The 24836-nt window shown below is 40.9% G+C and overlaps 1 protein-coding gene across 5 annotated transcripts in view; it reads right to left on the bottom strand.

The window, feature by feature from the left end:
- Nucleotides 1-24836, bottom strand: part of PLEKHG1 (pleckstrin homology and RhoGEF domain containing G1) — a 139083-nt gene that overhangs the window by 28569 nt on the left and 85678 nt on the right. For all 5 annotated transcript variants that reach the window (XM_085055845.1, XM_085055843.1, XM_085055844.1 and 2 more), the window contains 2 exons: nucleotides 19182-19720; nucleotides 1747-1847 (listed from right to left, as the gene is read on the bottom strand). In XM_085055845.1, coding sequence (XP_084911971.1) covers nucleotides 1747-1847; nucleotides 19182-19720 — 640 coding nt within the window. The remainder of the gene's footprint in view (nucleotides 1-1746; nucleotides 1848-19181; nucleotides 19721-24836) is intronic.

The raw sequence follows: 24836 nt of genomic DNA on the forward strand, positions 1-24836 counted from the left end.
CATTGAGAAAAACAAGGTAATTCTGAATCTATAAAATCATGCTCACAAAAAATTCTGAAACTGCTAACACAGAACTGCCAAGTGGACCTTTTTCTGAAGCTAAGAATAAATAAAAAGGCTCTAAAGTATGTTTAGACACAGAAGCTACATGCCAAATTTCACAGGAATAAACTTAATCCTTGAAGCTATATTGGGATCTACAGTGAGTGTTCAGTTTTAAGAACTCACAATTTCCATGCAGAAATTTATAGAAGGCCTGAAATACATTAGTAATTTACTAGAGGTTTTGGACAAATTTCCAGTGAGTTTTAACCATTCTAACATATCTATCTCTAAAATTGCCCAAAACTGCAAAACTGGTTTGTGTTGTGGTTTTTTAACTGCTGCAATTTTTTTTTCACAGCTCAGTAATTCTGTATAACAACTGATCACACTTGAATGTATTTTCAGTAGGTAATATTTGCAATGAAGCTGGCATAAATGTGTCCTAGCTAGCAAGTCTATAATTTTTCTAGTTTTTGAAGGATCAGAAAATACAATGGCCAGGACTGTGTTTTTCCATTTTGTGACCACTGGGAATCTGTAAGCTCACAATCATTGTCTCTTGGCTCTAAAATGGGCCATGAGCCTGTTTTAGCATGCTCCCATTATGTATTTTCCAGCTGTTAGACATTCAGTAAAGTCAGTTGTTGCAGCTGAAGCAGGACACAGCAGTTTTCTACTTAAGCATATTTCCATTACCCTGCAGTAGCTATTTTAAGCTTCAGGAAAAGACTTTAGATTTCATCTTTGTCCATAAATTCTGAATAGATCCATCCTCACTCTTTCATTTTACACTAAACAGTGATCCCAGCAGCTAAAGCCCTTTAAAGTAACTTCCCATGATGATGGAAAAACATTGAAGATGATCTTTGACACAAGTGCACCACTTCAGAATCCTCTTTTGATTCCATTAAATTATCTGTTGTTCTTCAAAAAACACAGTAGTTTGGCAGATGTTTTCTCAACCACAGCAAAGCTAAGAGAGCTTTTACAGGATACTGGGATATAAAAGATGTGGGAACTTTATGTCAATATATTTCCTGTGTTGGTTGAATATTCAGGTTTTCCTTAAATGCTAAATAAGGTAATAATTTTTATAGTAACAGAGAATTCAGACAAAAGGAGCAGTAGCATGCTCCTAAAACTGCAGATGCTGAGATCCCACACAATGTGGCACTAGCTATGCAAGCAAGAAATTTTACTTCAGGCTCCCAATATACACTAGAATTCCATCTGCAGAGTTTTAGAGAAGGCTGGAAAGATACTGAAAACTTCAGTCAAGGAAAGGTACTTGAATACAGTTTTGAGAAATTAATGCAGGGAGTACCTAGTAGCATAAAACAGTACAAAAGCCAGATCTGGGTGATGTACATAGGTACACAAAAGAAGCCAATATAGTAGGATTTCTTTTACAGTGGACTTGCATTAGGCTCAGTTAAGGCACAGAGAAAATTAGGCTTATATTCATGTAAATACCCAATATGAAAGCAAAAATAAGTAAATGGAGACCACACTTGAATCATCAAATTAACAGCTAAAAAAATCTGGTCTCAGCAAACCAACTTTGCTTAGAAACAAAATTAGATCATTTCTCAATTTATAGATCTTGGCTCTTTTAAAGTGATAAAAGTGTAGTTGCTGATTTGCTGCCTCTCATTAACACAGACTACTGAGCTGTTTCCATTTAGTTAAATATGAATTTACCTGTTGAAATGGTAGATATCCCTTATGTTTCCAAACAGGGCTGATCGCTCCTCTGTTCCCAGGGAGAGCTTGGTCTGATCAGTGATACAGTCGAGGTAATCCTACAAGAGAAATGAGAGGGAGGTCTTCAGACATTTCCTCCTTTTCTAGATCAGTAAACAGAGCTACATTTTATTGTACAAGATGAGTCTCTTCATATCAGTTTCACCTTATTATTACAATAAACCCTTCAGCAGCCCCTCTGTGAACAGTCACTCTATTATGAACAGTAACAGTACTTATCTGTTCCCTGAAACCAAGAAAATAACAAAAGACTGAAAGCTAAGTTATACCTCTTAGACGGGACAGCCAACATTTCTCTTGCTACTGATAAGCAAATGTTTTCAGATTTCATTCACAGTGACAGTTTAATTGATCATTTGACTGGCTCAAAGACAAAAAAATGTAAAAGAGATGAAGAATGTCATTTTATGCAGTCTTAGTAACAGAAAAGCTATATAATGAATAACAGAAAACACTCAAGCAACAGAGGCTCAGAAAAGCAACCACTGAATAAATTACTTTTAAATAAAATGTGGTTACCAAAGAATGCAGTGTATGTGGAAGACAGATCTCAATGTATGTGTGTCTGTGCTATTTACCACACACAGAGTTACATTGCTATATATTCTAGCAAGGATTTCTTTTTGCACTTATAAGACTGATAGTGCCTCATCCAGGGACTTTATTTGAATAAGAACATGACAGCTAGAAAGAGATCAGATCTGCTCAGATCAGCAGTGTTCTGGGACAACAACTTTCCCACCTCTTCTTTGACTTTGATGAGAGCTCAATGTCACCTTTCATTCTGTTGCTGCTACAGTATTAAAATTCTCACATAAGGGCAACCAAATCCAGCAGGCTATTTAACTAACTACAACTCATAAAACAAGAAACCTGATGTGCTGCCACATTCATGAAGAAATTCTGCTGGAGTGTGGAAATAAAAGTGAAAACAGCTGGAACAATGTGAAATAAAAATAAATAAAATCCTTTAGCCTGTGGCTAGACAATGTGGTGTGGCAACCTCCCAAAAGCAACACAACATTCCAGGGTGCTGCAAGAACGGAACCCTGCAAAATGCCAAGAGGACCATGCAAACTTCTGAGATACAACTGTGGTCCAGAGTTGTAATAAAAAAAAAAAGGGTATTATAGAACACATATACACAGCCAAGATTCATTCTCTGTGCCAATTCTGTGAAGAAAAAGGGTTTGGATCAACTAGAGATCTGACTTTTGGTTTTTAGATGTCCTCATAAGGAAGGTTAAGAATTACAGCATTTGAGCCTCCTTGCCCGTATGTCCTTCAGTTCAACTGAAATTGTGTCAGCAATGTCAGAGGTGTAACCAAGATGCAGGTTTAGGTATCAGCAGAATTTCCTGCCCCCTTCCCCTATCAATAATCCACAGTCTTTCATCACCTCCAGTTAAAGGTAGCCCTCATCGGCCCCAAAACTCAGTATTTTTTGCCAGGGGAAAGCAAGTCTATTCCAAGGCAACCTCAGTGTCTTTAAGAAGAGAACAAGTGGCAGTAGGCAGGCAAGTCCCAGGAGAGCCATGTCATCTCTCCTGTGATAGCACCCAACCTTACTCTTCCTCCTGGCTGACAGCAGCCTCAGAGAACACCTATCCTTAAAATATAACTGTGCAGGAAATCACTGGAACCACATCCACAGCCTCCCTGAACCTGTCTTCAACTTGTTATTTATACTCAGAAGCTGCAGAAGAACAAAAAGGTTCAGGATGGTGAGGCAGACAGGACTGCAGCAAGCAGTACACTAGGTCAAAGGCACAAGTAGATGATAGATTAAGGGCTACTCCAGAAATAGTATTAAACAAATAACCTTTTCTGATCACAAATAGACAACTTCATCATATAAAAGCAAAGAAAAGAAAAGCTCCAGTGGAATTGTGACCCTCTGAAAACATTTTTAGCATTGCAGGAACACTACAGCACCCTGAGCTGATATGGCAAGATTGGGCTGCAGAGGAATGGAAATCTTACAATAAATAACTCCATACAGCAAATTTAATGAATAAAGAGAAGTTCCTTTCCAATTCATTCATCTTTGCATAGCTGGAGCTTGGGTTTCTTCAAAATAATAAACAGTCCACAGTTATTTCAGTATTGTAGAGAGTGTTACATGCATGACCTAGTTTTCATTCCTTTTGTCCTCTTATCCCAATTTTCCTCCACATATACATACTCTTCTCAGTCTTTTACCAATTATTAGTGAGGAAGAGGGAACCAGGTACCTTTCTAATGCTGCTGCCAAGCAGCAGCCTGCAGGTGCTTTGGCAGTTTTCCTGCACTCCTGCAACATATGCCAGTATCAGCTTATATACACCACACACCCAGTCTGTGCTCTCTTTTGCTAAAAGTTCCTTCAGACTGCGCTTCAGGCCCTCTTCTTCTTCCCCATCCAGCCTCAGGTCAGAAACAAACCAGAAACTAATGTCTGGATTTGTGCTTAGGCAGGGTAAGGGGAGATGGTTATTTGCTCAAACTGCTTGGGATTCAGAGCAACCTTATACCTCACCTCATCCTGCTAGGAAAAGACAGGATGTGGGGACTGCTTTCCTGTTTAGGTTTCTATTTTTGTTGGTATTTTGGACTTGAGATTACAAACACGTTTACATTGCTGTTACTGGTGTAAGCAGATACCTGCAGCAGACACAAACTGCCTGGTGTGGCACTGACAGTAGGGTAGCCACAGCAGCAAAAAGCTCCAGGTATCTGTGTTTTTGTGAAAAACATGGACATTGGACAGTCTTAACACGGTGGTGTCATGAAGCTCAGGCACAGCACAGCAGCACTCTGCTTGCACTGACTCACCCAGTGGGAGCTGTCTGGCTGTACTGCTTTAGTGCACGTGTGCTCTCATAAAGGCTTCATGAACTCATCCAGGAAACAGATGCAGTATTGGCATATAATGTCCTCTGCAAGGACAACACCACAGGCAGATCAAAGCTATCCAAACGTGGGGATTTTCCTAATTATTTCTTAGCAAATGGTACTTTACCCCCATGGTAGTGACTGCAACCTCCTGCTGCATATCAACAGCTGTTATCATCTGAAGCCATAATGAAAGGTTTGGAGCTACAAGATAACAGGGCAGGCTGCAAACGTAATGACATGGTGCAGAAATCAATGAAATTTATCAGTACAGAGTACCGGCCTTATTGACTTTATTTGTTTCTTGTCAGCATCTGTGAACCCTCTGTCGGCACCGAATGATTTATTTACAACCTTTGACTTTTATTGCTTCTTTGCAGTTATGGCATAAACATTTAGATTACTTTATAGGAGAAAAAAACCCCTTCACAAATGTCAGTCTCCTTAGATTGATTTATGGACCATGGTTTGCTCTAATCTTATTTCACAATTTCCCCCTCCCATTGAAACTTTCCACCTTGAAACTCTCCAAAAACTAGAAGAGTCTTGCTAGACTGCCCTGCCTTCCTTGCTGGGTTTGACATTCTCCCCATTTGTCTTTCATCATGCCAAATCTATCAGAAGGAATGTCTGTTAGAAGTTGCATATCCTGACTACTGTCTCCTCCTCCATTCCTAGAGAAATAAAATGATGAAAACACCAACCTCAGAAGCTAAAAAAATAAATTATACAAACTGGAAATGAGAGAAAACTGTCAAGAAAAGCACAAAATGAGTAAAATTATTTTCACATACTGCATAATGTTTTCCATGACCAAGCTTTAGAAACCAAAGGCAAATTAGTGGGACATTTTCATCTAGCCACCCAGGTTTTCCTTTGAACACAGACACATATTTAACTTTAAAAACATAATCTATTCTATTGTTGTTCAGACCATAGTTTAAGTCAGCCATTACTGTGGTAATGTTAAAATTGCACATTGAAGGGTGTAATGTCAATGCTAATGTTAACATAGTAATTCTTAAAAAATGGATAACAGTCACACTGCCTTGTAAGACAAGAATCAATTTTTATCCTGCCCTGCAATAAATACATATCCTATATACTATACAAGTTCTTAGTAATCCCTTTACAGGGCAGGACTGTGCATATAAAAATATTGCAAAAGATAAGCAAAATTGCTGAAGGAGCAGTGTGGTTGTACAGGTAAACATTTGCCAAGAGGCAGGCACGTGAGACTGAAAATTTGATTGAATATTAATACCAAAAAAGAAGGAAAAAAAGGATTCTACCCAGTAGGAAACTTAGTTTGTCAATGCCTAAACAAAGTGCAGGAGAAAGCAAAGCTGCCCTTTGATTTCAGCAACGTGCTCTGGCTCAAGAGCTGAGGACTTACATCAGAAAACCTCAGTCTCTGACCTAAAAATATTTAAAACCAGGTACTTATCAAATCTTCAATGGCTTCTAGTAGTGTTGCAGACAGAGGAGGAATATGTGATATTAAATCAAGTGGGATTAATCCAGGCAGTGCCATAGCATCACTCAGACCCCAGTTTTCTGATCCAACCTAGATCTGCGCTACTAGTAAAGCAGTTTTAATTCTTAAATATTATAGTGTACTCACAGCCATATTTTTGCCCAGCTCCCCTCTATCCACCAAAGACGTGTTTGGCCAAAATCAGATGGCTGTGCAGAAGAGAAACTGCTGAAACGGCTCAGCAGCCTTGGCCACCTAAATACCATTTTCACTTCACTTGGAGGAAAAGGCTGCACGCCATGAAATGGATCCTATTTGTAGCCTGCTAGCTAGAGCCATGCTGCCCAAACTAGCCACACATTTGTAAACAAAGAAAGTTAGGCAACAGATGTACACTAGAATAGGCACTATAAAATGCTCCTCATTGCCTATTCTGCTAATTACATAGGTAACTGTAATATGTACCAATCTACCCTTTGCATCAGGTTTTTACTATTCTTTTTTCTCTATTATTTATTTTATTTTTTAATTTATCCATCATGTATAGCAACATACTCTGAATGCCTTGTGGGTCAAAAAATAGCATGCAATCCATACAACAGGTGGCCAAGGATGATGAATTTTGGTCAGGGCAGCTCATTGCAGCTCTTTTCAATTACTTAAAGTACTGCTGTGCTTGCAATGTGCATTTGTAAGCTAAACATGCTTTGCTTTCTTGCTCTGGTTCCTTTGGCTATATGAGTCCACCACCTGATTGAAAACTAGAAAAATTCTCACACTGTCCACCATACATGCAAACCCAAAAACTTAAATAAAGAAGAAAATTTCTGTGATCATGTCTTTCCACTTTCTACTTCAAGTGGTACTTGGTGGGGGTTTTTCACAGACATCTGAAGCTGGAAAACCCTCACACAGGCCAAAGCATGGACAGGTCTGAAAGACCAGTACCTTCCTGGGGCTATGCACAGCATGGCATGGCATGGTCCTGCCACTGATCAACAGCCAAGCCAGGGTCTTTCTAAGGGCAATGGAAGCTTGGAGACACACAACCTCCTCTGCTATGTCTGGCAAAGTGAACAGAAAGCACCTGTGCTCCGTGTGCTTCCTGCCTCCCTTTTCCATTTGCTTTATATCCCTTGGTACCTTGCATGTAAGACTGCTGCTTGTCAGAAGTAGCAAAGCTCTGCCCTGGTGGGAAATGGGTGTGACAGGCCTTGCAGGTGGGTTTCGAAGGACATGCTTGGAGAGCACTGACTCTACTATCATGGAAAAAGGACATGGAGAAGACCTCCCAGCACTGACAGCCAGCCACCCTCCCAACGGGACCAGCCAAACTAACCCGTCTGCTTTACGCAATCTGTCACTAGATGTGATCAATTGCTTTCCTCTCCAATATCCCTGCAGTGGAGCAGAGTCTCTGAGCTGGCAGGAGGCCACCTTGCTGCCACCAGTCCTCTCGCCAGGCCCCTGGGAGGATGGTGGAGGATCCATCCCGAGCTCGCCTGTGCTTCCAGCCAGCTTCCTCAGAAGTGCCAATTTACACGTGCAGCTGGCTCACACGCAGCCCGCGGGTAACGGCAGTAAAGCGTGACACGGTAAGACGATACTCTGCTGACTGACTGCATGTGGAAAGGGCAAAGATTGATGGCGAGAGCACTCGTGAGAACATGGTATGAGGAAAGACTAAAAATAGAGAAGCACATGTAAGTTTTCTTTCCACTGTTTAACATTGCAGAGTAAGGTGATCATGACAGACATCTCCCTACACTTTCCGCAGTTAGGGGTCTGTAAATAAGTTAAGTTAAAGTAAACAGTACTAACTTAAATTTTACCGACAGAAGGGGATTAAAGAAAAAAAAAGGGGGTTTTTCTGTGTAGCTATTCCTGAGGGACAGATTTTTGATAATCAACTTCCTCATCTATATTATAGATGTTAAAACACTGTCCCATTTGCAGCTACTAAGGCAGTGACCCCGAGTAGGTCCACTTGGCTTCATCCACACACATGGAAAGCCACAGGGGGAGTTATGTGTCAGCCAAAATTAGCAGTGAGGAATTCCTGAGTCCTAACACTATGCCTTGCACCTTGAGAACACACACATTCTTTGGTTTAGGCTGCCTTTCAACAATTGTGCCCATGTAGACATGAGCACCAGCATGGTCAAATACAAAGCTGGAAATTTCTAGGGCACATCAATGTCAACAACACAACAGTCAGGACATCTTGTCACAGGACTTCAAGCTGTCAGAGCACAGCTAGTCTCAGGAAATGAACTAAAGAATTTGCCCTGGAAAACTTTGTCAGTGAGAGGTCCCTCAACACTCTGTTGCACTGAATCCATTCACAGGGGCCCTTGGCAAGGACAACTGCCTCACCAGTATGCATGGCTGGGAGAAAGCAGAATAGCTTCCTGCAGCTATGGGTTCCCCCTCACTGCTTCAAACCTGAGCCTTTAAAGCAAGCTCTGCACATCCTCTTGCCTCTGCCCCAGTGCTAGAAGATGCCTGTATCAATTTCCAGCACTGTCCCACAGCTCCATTCTAGGACTGGGGTGGAAAGGAAGCACATGTCCTACAATGCCTACTCCACCTGTCCAGGGTCATATGTCCTTTCTTTTTGCCCAGTGCATGCTTCCTTCTTGCATCCCATGAGCCATTTTGGCAGGAATGCAATGCCTATAAAGCTCTCTGGAAGGTCAAAACCTGACACCAGCTGATCCAGCACTGAAATGTTAGCCTGCCTGGATGGACTGCTCTCATGGATTTTTGTCTTCTTTGTTGTAGTGAATTTTTGTTCTAAAGAAACACAGTCAAAGTTCAATAATATTCCTTTGTTCAACTGCAGGAATTCCATGCTAAAACCTCCCACCCTAAAAAGACACTTTGGAAGGCAGGCTGTCAATAAAATCAAACTGTAATTTTGCATTAAAAGCACTCAAGCTGAAACTGTGATTCATGGACTGAACACAGATGACTCCTGTAAATGGTCTATCATCTGTAAAGATGACTATGGATAAATCACCAGGAATGGAAACTCATGTGAAACCCCACCTAGACACTTCAGCACACTAACTTATTGAAGCTGAAACCCACTGATTAAATCCATGTCCCACATTTCTTCAGTTATCAGCCAGCACACACTGCCTAATCACAGCTGCAGATTTTTTCCCAGAAGCTGGCACTCAAAATTGCTGCTCAGAGGTGTGGTAAGAAGCAAGTTCAGAGCACAGGTGGAGATCACTGGAATTACAAATGCTATCAGTAGTTTGCTGACACGTCATTAAGGAGTTATGTGAGGCCCTCATCCAATGCCTTTCTAAAGTTAAGGGGAAACACAGAAGAAATAAGCTACAGTAATGAAAACAGCCAAATGAAAATAAATAACAGTAATCATCATCATTCAATATTCTCAATCTTTTTTTAAAAAGTACCAGCTGAAGTGTTTAGTAATTATAAATTTAAAAAAAAAAAGTTCATCAGGACATCTATAAATTAATTCTCATTACACACTTTAGCTGGTCCAATTATAAGTTTATTGAACCATAGTCAAACAAAACAGTGAGAATTATTACGGCATATTTGGCCTTTCAATGTATGAATCACCCAGGAAAAGAACTTGAGCCTTGTGGTGTAGACCCTTGCCCAGTTAAATAAACTTTCCCCAACTTGTAAGGCAAATGAATGTTAACATTTTTAAAAGATATTTCAATATGCTTACAAGTTAAATGAGACATTCCAGAAGTGAAATGTTTATTTTAAAACACAAGAAAGGAAACTGAAAGAGTCTGTTTTCCAAAGAATGAAAATGCAAACCCAGCAAAATGAAGAAAATCTGCACACATCCTAAAAACACATTTATCTTAACCTTGGTAACTACATGATTCCCAGAGACTTATGGATGGCTTTTACTATTAATAAATGAAGAGCAATGAAATGGAACCTTATAGTAGTGGGTGGTTCACAAGGAAAAACTTTTTTAAAGTGTCTTATTTGCAAAATTGCCTTCTCATGAAACCACAAATAACAGCAGCTACCTCCACACCTTAATTTGCAGGAGTGGTAAGGGCAGAAAAGAGAGAGATTGCTATGTGGTTTTTTAAGCTTTCAGGCTGAAAGGTCATAAATTACTAGAACAGTAATATTACTTGTTCACTGACAAGTAATATTTAATAACATTGATACAACAACTTTAAAAGTGGTCAAATATTTTCATGGACCAAAATGGAAATGGTTATAACAAACAAATAAAATTCCAGAAACTATGGCCTGGCTGAAAATGCAGCAATGTCTTTGCCTTTAAGATATCACCTCCAAATTCTGAAATATCTTTACAGAAAATCCCAATCATTGTGCAAAAAATGTATCATCCCATTAAAACATGGTAATGTTTCATGAAAATTTTGCAGAAAAAGGTGTACTTCCTCTCCCTGCCTCTCAGCTCTCAGGCCTATTCCTCACAGTTTTCCTGTCTGATCAATAAACTTGTTTCGTTGAGCTGCTGCTGCTGCTCTGTTCTGTGGAACTCCTTATCCACTGCCAGTGAGCAACAGCAAGCTGGAGGGCAGAGGTGAACAGAGCTCTCTTTTGTTACTTCCTGAATCCCAGAAGGGCTCTAAACATCCCCTAGCCAGGAATACAACCTCCCGCTCGGGCCTCATGCAGTCACAGGAATGACGTTTCAATCCCCGAGTCCCCTTCCCACCACCAACACTCCTAAATGGCACACTCCATATTTAAATTACATCCTTCCCTTGCCTCCCAACTCCCAGAAGAATAAAGCTTTCTGGAACAGAAGATTAACTTTCATCCTTTTATCTGTATTCATTCACATTCAGCAAGTGGGTAGGAGGCTGCAGACAGCATGGTCGAATGATTTACGCCCTGCTGCAAGAAAAGGGAGGACAAGAGCAACAGCAGCCAGGCTTTTCAGCAATTCTGTGGCTCCCTGGAAGAGCAGCAGCCCTCCCTGCTGCTTCTCTCCCACCCACAGCTTAAGAAAGGCTCACTGTACATTTATAGACAGCTCATTTATTACTGCAGTGTAACTCACCCTTCTGTGCTGTCCAAACACAGAGCTGACCTTAAAACAAACCCAAAGCTATGGCTATACGTTTGTGCTGTCTTAACATTTGCAGTCCCAGTCAACCGGTGAAGCTCTGCAATCACCCGACAAGACAGTCTCTGTCCCAGCAAGTTTCTACAATGTAGGTGTAAGATAAGAACTGAATGCAAAGTATAGGTGGAGGAAACACAAGGCAGCAATGACATTTAATTCTGTGTCTTTCAAGTACTTGGGAACATGCTGAATGAAAGAAATTTATGAATGCTGCCAGCAGAAATGAGACTGAAGTACTGATGTTGCAGATAAGAAAGACTGTGCATCAGTATGTTTAACCCTGGCTTTGCGTATTTCCTGTGAAGTTAGTTTACAAACAGCTCCCTGTTCATGCCACAGCATAAGCAAATGCTTACACCACAAAAGTTGTTTATTAGGTTATTTCTGGTTGTCCACAACACATTATATTCCTACTGTGCAGCTATAAAGCCTCTTTTTCCAAAACCCAGAACCATTCCCATCCTGCCCAGCAAAACAAGATTTGGGTTTTGCTTCTGCTTGTTAGGTATCATTAAAGGGCATATATGATGAGTTTACAGCATATGTGGCTGGCAAAACACTTTTGTTCAAGATCCTGGAGTTCCAGAAACAACTGCATCTGAAGCTATCTAAGACATAAACACAAAAACCAGTTTGTGTATACTTCCATCACTTTAGGTTGCTTAAGGATGTTTAATATGGCTCACATACAAGAAGGAAGAACTACGTAGGGAAAACTGAACTATCCCAGTGCATCAGAGGAAAGAAGTCTGATTTACTTTAGGTATTTCTTTAAGGGTAGCCAGAATAGCTCTTTAGATCTGTTTGGTAACTTACCTTGTGGTGTTCTTAAATACCTCACTTCTCAGCAGTCTGCCCTGGTCCTGATTTGTAAACAGCAACTCAAGAAACAAAACACGACACCAATGTTCTCCAATAAAACTGCTTACAAATTCATTACAGATTTTTAAGTGTAACATTTTTCTGCTATAATTTATACAGCTGTAACTCTGTTTAAACTTTACAAACTTCAAGCAGGCCTCTTGGACATGTACGGAGATGCTTCAGTCTCAGCTGTCATATCTCAATATTACTGGAGAAAACTTCCCTTGCTTTTAAGCCAAGCTTTCCCTAAGGAGGTCAACCAGAATTTGATACTTCTCTTTCTTCATGGATGATAAAAAAGCAGTGAGAAAATTCAGCTCAAAAGTTTAACAAATAGTGATCATAATTAAACTTATCACTGTTGCATAAACATATTATGTTTATGCAAAATATAGTATTTGTTTTTCAGGTATTTGAAATTGTTCACCCAAATTTTCCCATGCAACTTACATCAGCAATCCAAAAGTACCTTTCTCAGGTATGCAGGTTAGCAAGCATAGAAAAAGAGGTCACATATACAAATTAACTATAATGTGGGATCAAACATTATAGGATGTCTTAGCTATATTGGAATTCCCAGCTTTTGAATCTATGAAGAATTAATTTTCAGTTATTCCATCCAGCAAACCCAGTGCACAAACAGCTATGCTTTTAACTAACACACCTCAAGTGACAATGTGCACACTGCAGTCTTCAGAGCTGTCTTTTTAACTAACTGCATAAAACACAGGAGACATCATCTAGCTGCAGCACTGGGAGACAGGAAACTGGGAACAATAACATTCCGACACTGACTTCCTCTCAGAAGGGTTACCCTTAATCACTGGTGCCCCAACACGTATCTACCTCAAACATCCAACATTTCCCCTTGCAAGGCTTACCCTCACCCCACAAGGGGTATATAGGTTCGACAGACTTGTGTACTTACCTCAGTGAAGCTTTCCAAGCCAGAAACCTGCCTCCCTGGTGAGTTGTCTAGGAGATTTCAGCAAAGCCATTTCCCCGAGGCTTTTTGAGAAAGAATGCCCTTTTTTTTGCTCATGTTGAAAAATTTTGGTGACCTTTCCCCCGAGAAGACAAGCACCCCCAGGCTGACTAGCAGGGAAATGAACCATATCCTCATGTCTCAAGGAAGACAGCAGCAGATTCAAGCATAATGGAGACTTTGTTTCTGAGAGTATGCCTTTTCCTTTCTTAATGTAAATTCCCCTATATTTGACATGTTGGGGTGGGAGGAGGAGAAACCCTCCAAATTCTTATATCCTCAATAGAACTTTTAGCAATGGTCCTTTGCAAGGTTCAGCTCAGGCTTCACAAGGTCTGAACTGCTATTCTCAGGTGCTGCCAGCAACATCTGGTTCAGATCTGATCCTCCAAGGCAAGAGCAGGGAAAAGATTGTTCCTGTGTCTCGGTGTCGCTCTGCAAACCTTGCACAGTATAGAAAAGCATGCTGTGCAATTTCAGGGCAGAGGAGACAAAAGAATACCACAGAATAATTGGAATGACAAAATGGGAACAAAGCTTGGTGGACACTGCTCTTAAGTGAACAAAATTTAAGAGGGCAGAAACATTAGGAATGGTGATTAAAATGTTGTCAGGCCTGCTGAGAGAACTGTGGAGAGAGCTCTGGAATCAGCAGAGACAGAGAACATGAGAAAGAAATACTAAAAAGCAAAAAATCATATAAGGAAATTAGACAACAAACTGACAGGATGCAGATAGGATTTACTGAGACAAGACTTAGGACAGATAGGCAGCAAGATCACAGGCAGGAGACCAAGCAGAGGGGAATGGGACTTTTTCAAATGAGGAGACTTAAATATAAAAAGAGGGGGCCAGGGACAAAAGATATGAAGAGGAAATAGGACAAAGGCTTCAACTAGTCCAGTGGGGATGGTTTAAGAAAAAAAAAAAAGGGACATATTTGGAATTAAAGGGCAGAGGTATTCATCCACATAAATGAAGTCTCCCAGATTTCAGGTAAAGTTCAAGTTTTCTGAAGCTCAACCTCTGTTTGCATCAAATATATGTGAAACACACAAACAATACACACTTCAGTCCCCTCTAGTTATTCTATATGCACCAATGACTTTTTGCTTATATTATTATACTGATAGGGATGCATACACAAGCATTGCAACAGCACATTTGCATTATTCCTCCATTTTGCAAAGGTAAAACACAGATTTGGACATCTTTCCAGAGTTACAAGCATTTATACACATTATGAATGGGGGCTTCTGACTCCTATGAACTGCAAGGGCAAAACACAGATTTATTGTAACTTCAAGGACAGCATTTTACTCAGGAGAAAAAAAGTTTACTTCCATAAGTGACTCTAATTGAAGTTTAGGTCCATTCTAATTACATTACTACTTGAAAAAGTCAGGCTAGGTCCTGAAGAGGAAAAGGTCAGTGGGTTCTGCCCTGGCCAGTACACCTGTCAGCATGACACAAGCAGGAAGCAGAGGTATCTAATTTCTCATCACAAACTTGCCCAAAACAAGCTTCAAGCTGCACTCATTCAAAATTGTAATTATCCTTAACAGATCATCTGATAAAACATACACCAAATGATGGAAAAGTTCACTCTATCCTTGTTGCAATGCTTGCCTGTGCAAGAATCACGGCAGCATGGCTCAAAACAATCCTAACCCAACTGTCCTTCCAAGTCACAGGCAAAATGGCTGTACTGGCTAGAAAAGCACTTGTTTTTTAATGCTTATCCTGGAGCAAAGGGTGCCAAGTAGCACCTATATGGCCTCCTCTCATTCATCCTAAGACTGCCAAATATTTCTCGTCAGCAGTTTAAAAGAAAACTGGAAAACCTCAGCAGGTCTCCAGGATCATTTAAAAATTACATTAACCACATGCCATGACGTCAATTTCTACTTCTGTCTACCAACCTGTCACTGTTAAGATCACCCAGATACTCAAAAGGCAACAGAAGTTATGAATTTTTCCTTTATTTATTTACTTACTAATAACCTAACAGCATTAGGTCAATACAAGCATTAAAAAGGGTGAAATTCTATTTTGCCCCATTCCTCCACAGTATTTTATGTCAGGCATGACAACTCCATGTTCTAAGGATAGGTTGAAAGGACACTGCCCAAAACACTGTGCTAGGCTAACTATTAACGAGCTGACTTCTGATATTATGGCTAGTACCAGGATCCTACATGCAATTTCACATCATCCATGTTAATGGGTCATTTGTGCACAGCTAGCCCTGGAAACCAGTTCCAGGCACACTAAAGACAAGAAGGTAATAAAGAACAGTCATCAGGGATTCACCAAGGAAAACTGACCAGGCTGATGACCTTTTAACTATGAAATTACTGGCTTGGGAGATGAATGGAAAGCAGTGGATATTGTCTACCTTGACTTCCAGGAAGGCTTTTAACTCCCTTAGGATCCTCATAAGCTAAAGAAGTGTGAGTTGGATAAGCAGACAGTAAGTTTGACTGAGAACTGGCTGAACCAACAGGACCTGAGGGGGGTCATCACAGGCAGAAAATCTAACTGGAGGCTAGTGGCATATCCTAGGGATAATACTGGGTTCCATCCTGGTTTATGTATTCATTAATGGCTAATGGGACAGAGTGAGGATGTATTAAAAAAAATACCAAGAGAAACAAACAAAACCAACAACCCCCCCTCAATGAAAAAAACCCAAACAAAAGGCAAATTTGCTTTTCTTTATACCAGAGATGTAGAGAATAGATTCATCGGTGTGAATTTTGACACCCTCTCAGTTCCAGCTCTGAAACCTGTTTCAAAGTCCTGGACACAGTGAGAACATGTTCTTTTTAAGTACGTTTCCACTGCCTACAGAGAATGTAGCATCAGAAAATCCCCTCTACTAGAGACAAAAAGCATTAGACTAGATCTCTACTGACAGTTCTCAGATGGGGGTACAGGGCAATTAAAACAGCACCAATTAATTTCTCCCTTTTTGTTCTTATGCCATCGTCAATCTGACACCTCTTCAGCTTTTAACTCTTCATTATGTGGGCTGCCCACCTTCTTTTTGTTGCTCCTCTACCAAAATTACCCCACCCTGAGACAAAAAAAAAACAACCCAAAACAACTCTCTTTACTATTTTTAGACTGTGTACATAAGCATCCAGAGGTCCTGGTGGACAACAAGCTGTCCATCAGCCAGCAGGGCCCTTGTGGCCAAGAAGGCCAATGGTATCCTGGGATGCTTTAGGAAGAGCATTGCCAGCAGGTAGGGAGTGGGAATCCTGCCCCTCTGCTCAGCCCTGGTGAGGCCACATCTGGAGTGCTGTGTCCAGTTCTGGGCTCCTCAGCACCAGGGAGACATGGAGTTCCTGGAGAGGCTCCAGTGGAGGGCAATGAATATGGTTAGAGCACCGGGGCATCTCTCTTACAATGAAAGGCTGAGAGAGTTGTGCCTGTTCAGCCTTGAGAAGAGGGGACTTATCAATGAAGCACCTGAAGGGAGACTGTCAAGAGGATGTTTCCAGGCTCTTCTCAGTGGTGCCAAGCAATAGGACAAGAGGCGTCAGACAGAAACTGATGCACAGGAAGTTCCACCTGAATATGAGGAAGACCTTCTTTACCATGCAGGTGACCAAGCATTGGAACAGATTGCCCAGAGAGGTTGTGTAGTCTCCCTCAGCAGAGATATTCAAGGACCATCTGGACACATTCCTGTGCTGTGTGCTCTAGGATAACCCTGCTTGAGCAGGGAGTTTGGACCAGATGACCCCATACAGATACATGTTCTGTATCGAGAGTCATCTGCATACTCACTAGAGAGCTCCAGTTCCAACCAATCTTGTACATTAACTTTCCACTTCCTGGGTTTTCCCTCATTTCCTCACATTGTTTTCCTGCTAATTATTTTCTCTTTCTCCACCTTCCCCCTGGTTCACTTGCTTATGCTTTACTCCACCAGCTCCCACCTTCATGTATCTCTTCAGTTCCCACACACTTCTTGGGCAGCAGCTGCCCTTTGACCTCTCTCCAGCTCCCCTTTTCCCATTCTCATCCCATTTCCTAACCAGCTGCCAAATCTGACCCATGTTTATCTGGAAAATAAGATAAATCAAGCTGCTTCCCTTCATCTTAGTTTGGCTCAGCACCAGTTATCTGCCTGCCAAACTAAATGGCCTCAAGTCACAGAGGCCCAGATAATCAAGCTCTACAAGGCTACAGCACTCCTACAGCTCCCTGTGGAGTCTTCCCAACCTTCTCAAAATCCCCACCCTTGTTTGGGTAAATTATTGCAGCATTGCTAAGTTAACTTGTGCAGAAAGGAATCCTGAGAAATATATAAAATGGGCTCTTCTGAAGAAGTGTGCTCCCAGTCACACCTCCCTCCCCTGAAACCTAGAGAAGAACATTCTGCACAGGCTGAGGCAGCTGGTTCCCCACTGTCCTCACCATCTCAGAAGTAGCTCCTTCAAAGCCCTTGGATCCTCCGCACCTACCTAAGAAAAGCTCCACTGGCAACCACTCCATCTCTCAAATAAACTGTCTAGTTTCACACAAAGCTTTCTAGATTCATTGTTAGTTGCTGCAGGAAATAGGCTTGGGCATTTCACAGGTTCACAATTCCTTTAGTTCTTCTAAAAATAAAAAAGCTTTTCTCTTACTTACTCTACATCTACTGGAGTGATGCTTGAAATATTTTCTAGAAAGTGTTTATTAGCCTTCCTGCTTGTAAGTGGAAAACCTGTTACAAGACACTAATTCTAGTTTTCAGTTTCTCAATTTGTACAGTTTACTGCACAGGAGAATGAGTGAGGGCTAAGGTTTCCAAAACCATGGAAGTCATGCCTAGCTAGTAGTTACCATGTGCAGAAGCTGACTTGGTTCTGCAGCATCTGACAACCTTAAACACTCCAAAATGAAACCTGAGTAATAGCTGAATTTAGAGAAACAGCACCAGCTACAGAAACCTGTGAAGTCTTGCAGAAAAAGCAACCTGCCTGAGAACTTTGCAGGGTGAGGTACTGGTGTTTAACCATGATGTGCATTTGAGTTATCAAAGCCTTCACATTTTTCCCCTGCTATTGTGGGACCAGGCAGGTTGGAGCTGCCTGGTGGGGAGAGTGTCTCCAGCTGGCTGATATTTCCTATCTCAGATGACCTCATACACCTGCCTGGAGGTCTAAGTCCTACAAACAGCACGCTAAGCAAGAGCCTCCCAAAAAACCCTTCCTTTAGGGTTAAGCATATAGACTACAAACAATAGCCAAGGGACTTAATTGTCATCTTCAAAAACACAAAGCAGCATGATGCTGATGGCACAGACACAAGTACATAGCGTGAAAAGAACAATCCACAGGAGAACTCATCCATATTTTGACCTGTACTAGAAAGGGGAAATAAAATGTACTGCTAGGCAAGGAATTGGACATGAAACTTTACTGCTATGAATAAATGCTACACCAATTCAGAATTAGTATTAAAGAAAACATAATTCCTTCGTATTATAGCCAAACAACAGTATTTTCCAGCAAATACTATGCCCTATTCAATACTACAGGAGGAGGACAAAGAGAGAATAGACTGCAGCTCTGAGCTTCATGAAAGGGACAGGGGAAAAGACAGGGAAGAACTTGCAGGACTAGGACTTGGGGAGAACACAGAAAAATCCGTAAGACCCTTCAGATAACGCGTATAAAGAAGCAGTTAAAGCTGTCTGCTGTTTGCTTCTTACTATACATTCTAGGACACAGAGCAATCTGGTTTTTTTTGAAAAATATAAAAAAGTTTTGTTACTGCAAAGAGTTTATCACTCTTTGTTCACTACTGCTACCAGCTGTAGGATAGTTTTTTCTCTTATTTCCTCAAGAACACACAGTAACAACTTAGATCTATCTGATCAAATAAAAACTGGAAACACACTGGAACTATGATGTTACACTAATTTATAAAGACCAGCAAATGCCAGTTCCGTTGTCAGGTTTCCATTGTCAGGTCCATCTGTCCTGCTGTGAAATCAAACAATATAAAAAATGGCATTGTGGAACAGTTAACACCATTTTAACCAAGCCCCCTACCTTGACAATGCTTTTCAGATCCTGCACATACATCCTCTCTGTCTCCAGGATCTCTTGGACGACTCTGTCTACGTAGAGGAGCTTCGGACTGGTGGGCTCTGTGACCAGGGACATCGCACAGTTTTTGCTTGCTCCTTTTGGTTCTGCTTTCCTTGGCATGCTTGGCCTTTTTTCAAGACTTTCCTCAGGATCCTCTTGCTCTGCAGCCAAGTTTTTGCGTGTCTTGCTGCTGGAAAATCGCCTGGCTGGGACCAGTTCTAGCTTGATGGCACCTGCTTCTTTATCCTGGTTGAACAAACCCAAGTGGCTGTTTGAAACCAAGGTCATTCTGCTTCCAAAGGAGCAGTGGCTGTCCCTGGAGGATGCGGAGGAGGAAGTGGAACTAAAGCTGACAGGACGGTCACTGTCTGACAGGTCCATGGTGGTTTTTTCACAGTAGCGGAAAGATCTGCTCTCCTTGTGCAAATCTTCCCCTTTTTTCTTGGAGTCAAGGGCCTCTGTCACCGCTGGTACAACATCAAGAGGTAAGTGGAAGTCATCTAAATAAACAAAAGAAAAAGTGGGTTTACTGTTGCTGCTCCACTAACACAAAAGTTGACAGCAGATAATTTTAAAACTTTTTGCATAGAAAACTACCACAACACTATTTAAACTAAAAGACAACCAGAACAACATGGTTTGGGGGTCACTGTGACTCTAATGCTTTTTAGGTTGTGGGGATCCCCCACCAGGAGCTACAACAGAGGCACCACATTCTTCCTGCTTACAGTTCTGTCTCTGGTACATCCTTCTAGTGGCCAGTGTGCTGGGCTTGTTGCTAGCACATCCACTGCTCAGGCTTGGCACAGAAGAAAAACAGAACTCAAAAGATTTTCTGTAAGGTTAAAAATGATCCCCACAGTTTTACTGGGAGCAGTCCCTGCCATCTCCTAACTGAGCACTGATCCTGGTTTGGGAGGTTTGGAAAACTCAAGAAACACACAGTGATACCAGAAAGTGTCTTCCATTTTGAGTCCTGTAAAGCCAACACTCTTACGAAAACTAAAAGCAATTATCAATTATCGGGTCTGTGGCTTGTATAAAAATACTAAAAGCAAAATGATTTCCCAATGAAAATAATGTAGTTTCTGAAGAAAGAGTCCCCACAGAAAAGAGTGCTGCCAAATAATTCCACTTTCTACTCAGAAAATAAGTAATTCTAAAACTGTTCTGCTCAAGCAAGAATATCACTCCCTGCTGAACTGACCCAAAGCTGTTTTTCAGACCAGTGCAATAACAAAATAAGATGTCTGTCTTCCTGTTGGCATTTCAATTCTGCTTTATTTTCATTGCCAAAATGCCCTGCAGGACACTGTCCACAATGCAATGCAGATTTGTCTCTGGCCAAGTTGTGTATGATGCAGCATGAGGATCTACAAAAGCAGCTGCAGGTAATTCAATACTTCAAAGCTTTGTTTCAGTAAGAAGTGTCCACCCAAAAAATCTTGCCACAAACTCATAGATTTTCATAATGTCTGTCCTGTGAAAAAAGGAAACTTGTGACAATTTAGGAAGAAAAGCAATACTGAAGCTACCCACAGAGCAGTAGCTTAGTCCTTATTTTAGTCCAGTGACAACTTTTCAAAAATTCATACCAGTAATTACAGCTCTTGACAACAGTTTCAGTAAAGAAACCATAAAGCTGCAAATCAAACCCACCCAACATTTAAGGTGGCCTTTCTTGAACTGAGGCAGCCTTGCTATGCAATTAGAAGCAGAAACCTCCTGGACACACAGCTCCTGCAGCTGACAGACCAGGGGGAGAATTTAATTCAAAGCTAAAAGCAACTCTCCCATTTTTCAAAATCAATCCAAAGGAAACAGACATAAAATCCCAGAGAAGAATATTTTGATTTATTTGGCCTATCTTGAATGCATAAGATTTAATTTGTATATGAGTAATTACTAGTGCCGTTTCAGTGATGATGGTATTAGCTTTCTATTAAGGAGAAGTATTGCCCTCAAGGTGATGCATGGAATTAACATTGAGAGTAATTTGCTCATTACATGGGTTAGAAATTGGCCATTAGATTAAAAACCTAATTCAGCACCTCTGTACCTCTGGTTTTACCTTGTAGTCTGAAAATCTATAGCCATTCTTTGTGCCAGCTTCTTCTAGTTTTGCAGCATAGAAGCATATTTTCCTACCCTTTTTGAATAAACAGCATCAAGTACCAATTCCATAATAAAATATAGAGCAATAAAGCAGGAAAAAAATTAAAACAGAAAAATGCAGTGAAATTCTCTTGTTTCTGTATGGGTACAGAAAGTGATGTGTGCCTTCCTATTACTTATGATAAGAAAGTATACATTTTTGATAAGAAAGAATGTATTTTTGTTATCAGCTTTGGATCATTTTTCACACTCAAGTTGGAAAGCACAACATTGCTGAATGAAAAATGCCCCCCTTGAAAAATGCACAGGATAAACAAGAAAACAGTGGTAAGCTTCTGCTAACTTATTCCAAGATATTTTACTAAAATTACATCACAAAGAAACACCTGATTAGCCCCATTTAGGAGGGAAATAAAGGATTCCTGTGAAATTCCACTACCCCACACTCTTCCTGTTTCACATGTTGTCTGCCTCTCAGATAATAACCCAAAGGCATTAAAATGTAGTATTTGCTTCACAAACATTTTCATTAGTATAAAAAATAAAAACAAAACACAATTCATATCAATGACATTAGCTAGAAAAAAATGTTAAAAGTAGTTTTACATAGGACATACTTGAGGCCAGAAGCACTGGGAAATCTTAACATGTCTTAGAAAATGAAAGCAAACCCACTTATTTTCTTGTTTAATGACAATGTAATTGCTTATTTAAAAAAAAAAAAAAAGGATTAGCTGTAAAAATTAAAATGGGCTTGCTCTTTAACACCTGTATTCCCAGTGACCTTGACAAACCTGAGGCACCTGCAAGGTATGGCTAATTAATTGCATGCAACATGGTTGACTCAAGTTCCTCCATGTTTTAAACAAATTGCTATTCCTGCATGCTTCTCGATAAATTACACCAAACTAACTATTTGCTACTTGGTCTATTTTTTCCTCAAAGCCTCATCCTGACTATTAACCTCAAAAGTTACCTTTTACTTTATTTTTATTCCTTCCCCAGCTGGATATAAACTGTCATTTGTCTTCTCTGTGGAGAGTTTTCATTACAATTTTGTCCATTGTGTCTGCAACGAGTAAAATATGTTTCTCAGGGTGCACTCTGATGGCACAGAAGCCCCGTGTTCCTGCAGAGCAGCAGGTAGGTTCCTAGGCAGCTGGCACACCTGGCAGAAAGGCACAGGGGACCAGGGATTTCAGCACAGCACAGAACCAGGAAGCAGCTCCCTTTCCTCAGCTGGCAAGTCCTGTACCAAACACCCTGCTCATGGAAACCAGGGCTTGGGGACACACCCTGGCTCTGCCCAGCTCTCAGTTTCTGCTTCAGGTACAGGTAGCTGTGACAAACCTATAGCCCTTCTCAAGAAGAGCTATAATCTGTAAATCTTCCAAGGCTTCACAGGTTTGTCTTCAGAAACCACTTTGAGCATTGTACTTGGCACTGCTGAGGTCACACGTCAATTCCTGTGTTCAGTTTTGGGTCCCTCACTGCAAGAAAGACACTGAAGTGCTGCAGTGTGTCTAGAGAAGGGCAATGGAGCTGGGGCAGGGTCTGGAGTGTGAGTCCAGTGAGGAGCATCTGAGGGAGCCAAGGGTATCTAATTTGAAGAAAAGGAGACATAAGGGAGACCTTGTTGTCTGTAAGTACCTGAAAGGAGGTTGTAGCCAGGTGGGAGTTGGCCTCTTCTCCCAAATAACAAATGATAAGACAAAACGAAACAGCCTCAAAGAGGAAACAGCCTCAAGGGTCACCAGGGAGGTTTAGATTAGATGTTAGGAACTATTCCTTTACCGAAAGGGCTGTGAAGTGCTGGAACAGGCTACACAGGAAAACAGTAAAGTCATCATCCCCGGGGGTATTTAAAAGATGTGTAGATGTGGCACTTGGGGACACGCTTTAGTGGTGGAGTTGGCATAGGCATTGGGTTAACAGTTGGGCTTGATCATCTTAGAACACTTAGGTAGGAAAATAACCTCTACAATTACCCTTGCCATTAAAATCCAGAAGAGAGTTTTAGTTGATTTCTGCAGTCACAAGTGTATCAGGACAGGCAGCAGTTGAATGGAGTTAATTCCCTCAGCCACATGCCCATCCTCTTTTCTCTTAATAGAGTCTGTATTTGGCTTTTCAGATCTCTAGCACAGTTTTACTCTGGAGCTGTACCACAAAGCAACTTCACTCTTGCACCAGATGGCTAAGGTCCATACCAACTGCCCGGTGAAAAATTCACAACTGAATTAATGAGACTGGGGAGAGAGTAAACAATCTCCCCCAGGATTGCTCTCTATGAATCATAACTGACCCAGTGCCTTTGCAAACCCTGTAACCTATTACAAATCTCTGTCTTTCATACAAACTTACTATAAACAGCAAGTAATTTGTCCCATACCCTGTGGGACTGATTTACAAGCCCACCCCACCCCATCCCCCAGTTTCACCAGCAGCACCAGTGGGTAGGTGCATTCATCAAAACTCAGGCTGCAAACACTGTGAAAAGTCATAGGTACCCCCAGAGCCTGTGGAGGCACATGCTCTGAGCAGGTCTTGTATACCCTGACCCATGTCTGGCCTGGTTCACTGCTTTTTTTGTTAGGCTTTCTTTTGCTTACTGAACCTTTTCAAGGATGAACCAAAATAATATTGAGAACTTTTGTCAGTTGTGAATAATGGTATTTAACTCAGTCTGGGGAGCAAAAAAAAAGAAAAGAAATGTTCAATTTGCATACTTTAATTAAGGAATAACAGTAATTACTTGTTAGTTCAGCACTGAAAGGAGGATAATTACTACTTGTCCCTACTCACAAGGAAACATGCTCCCCAAACAAGGTCATTTCTTGTTTGTGCCTTCACATTAATTCAGTTACTCTCTCCCCCTTCCCAGCCCCTGCAAAGCTCCCTGCTCCTGCGTCACACACACACTGGGTATGGCATGACCCCAGAGCACTCCCCAGCAAGAACAATGACATGACCTGGTTCTTCAGACATGCAAAGGCAAGAAATACTACTGTTTCATCCCAACAGGCAATGCTAATATTAGTTACAAGACTGAAGACACATGCAAAACAACCACCTTGGCTTGTCTTGGGTTTTCAGTGCGCAGTCATAAACAAGTTCTCACCAAAAATGCATAACCTTCTTCTATCACTTGCTTTTCTTTAACAAAAACCTCCTTCCTGTAATTATATTCATGGTAATGATAAATGGTTTTCCATTATCTCTGCAGCTTTGGCTATGCTAGAATATTAGCACACAATAAGAGATAAAGTGCTTTGTATTTAAATATTAAACTGACTTAAAGATCCCCAAGTCCTGTCTAAATATAGGTGTTTATTCCTCCAAGTTGTTTACTGCACATGAAATTTTATGACATACTGCACAACTAAAAAGTCACAAGTCAATTTATATTCATGATTAGCATTGTTATTGCCTTTTTCCTGGCAACAAAAAGTACCTAAGGTGTTATCTACAAAGTCAACATTACCAGAAATTAGTCTTTAT

Source organism: Lichenostomus cassidix, chromosome 3, assembly GCF_008360975.1.
Source record: "Lichenostomus cassidix isolate B80296 chromosome 3, HeHo_3.0, whole genome shotgun sequence".
NCBI classification, from domain to species: domain Eukaryota; kingdom Metazoa; phylum Chordata; class Aves; order Passeriformes; family Meliphagidae; genus Lichenostomus; species Lichenostomus cassidix.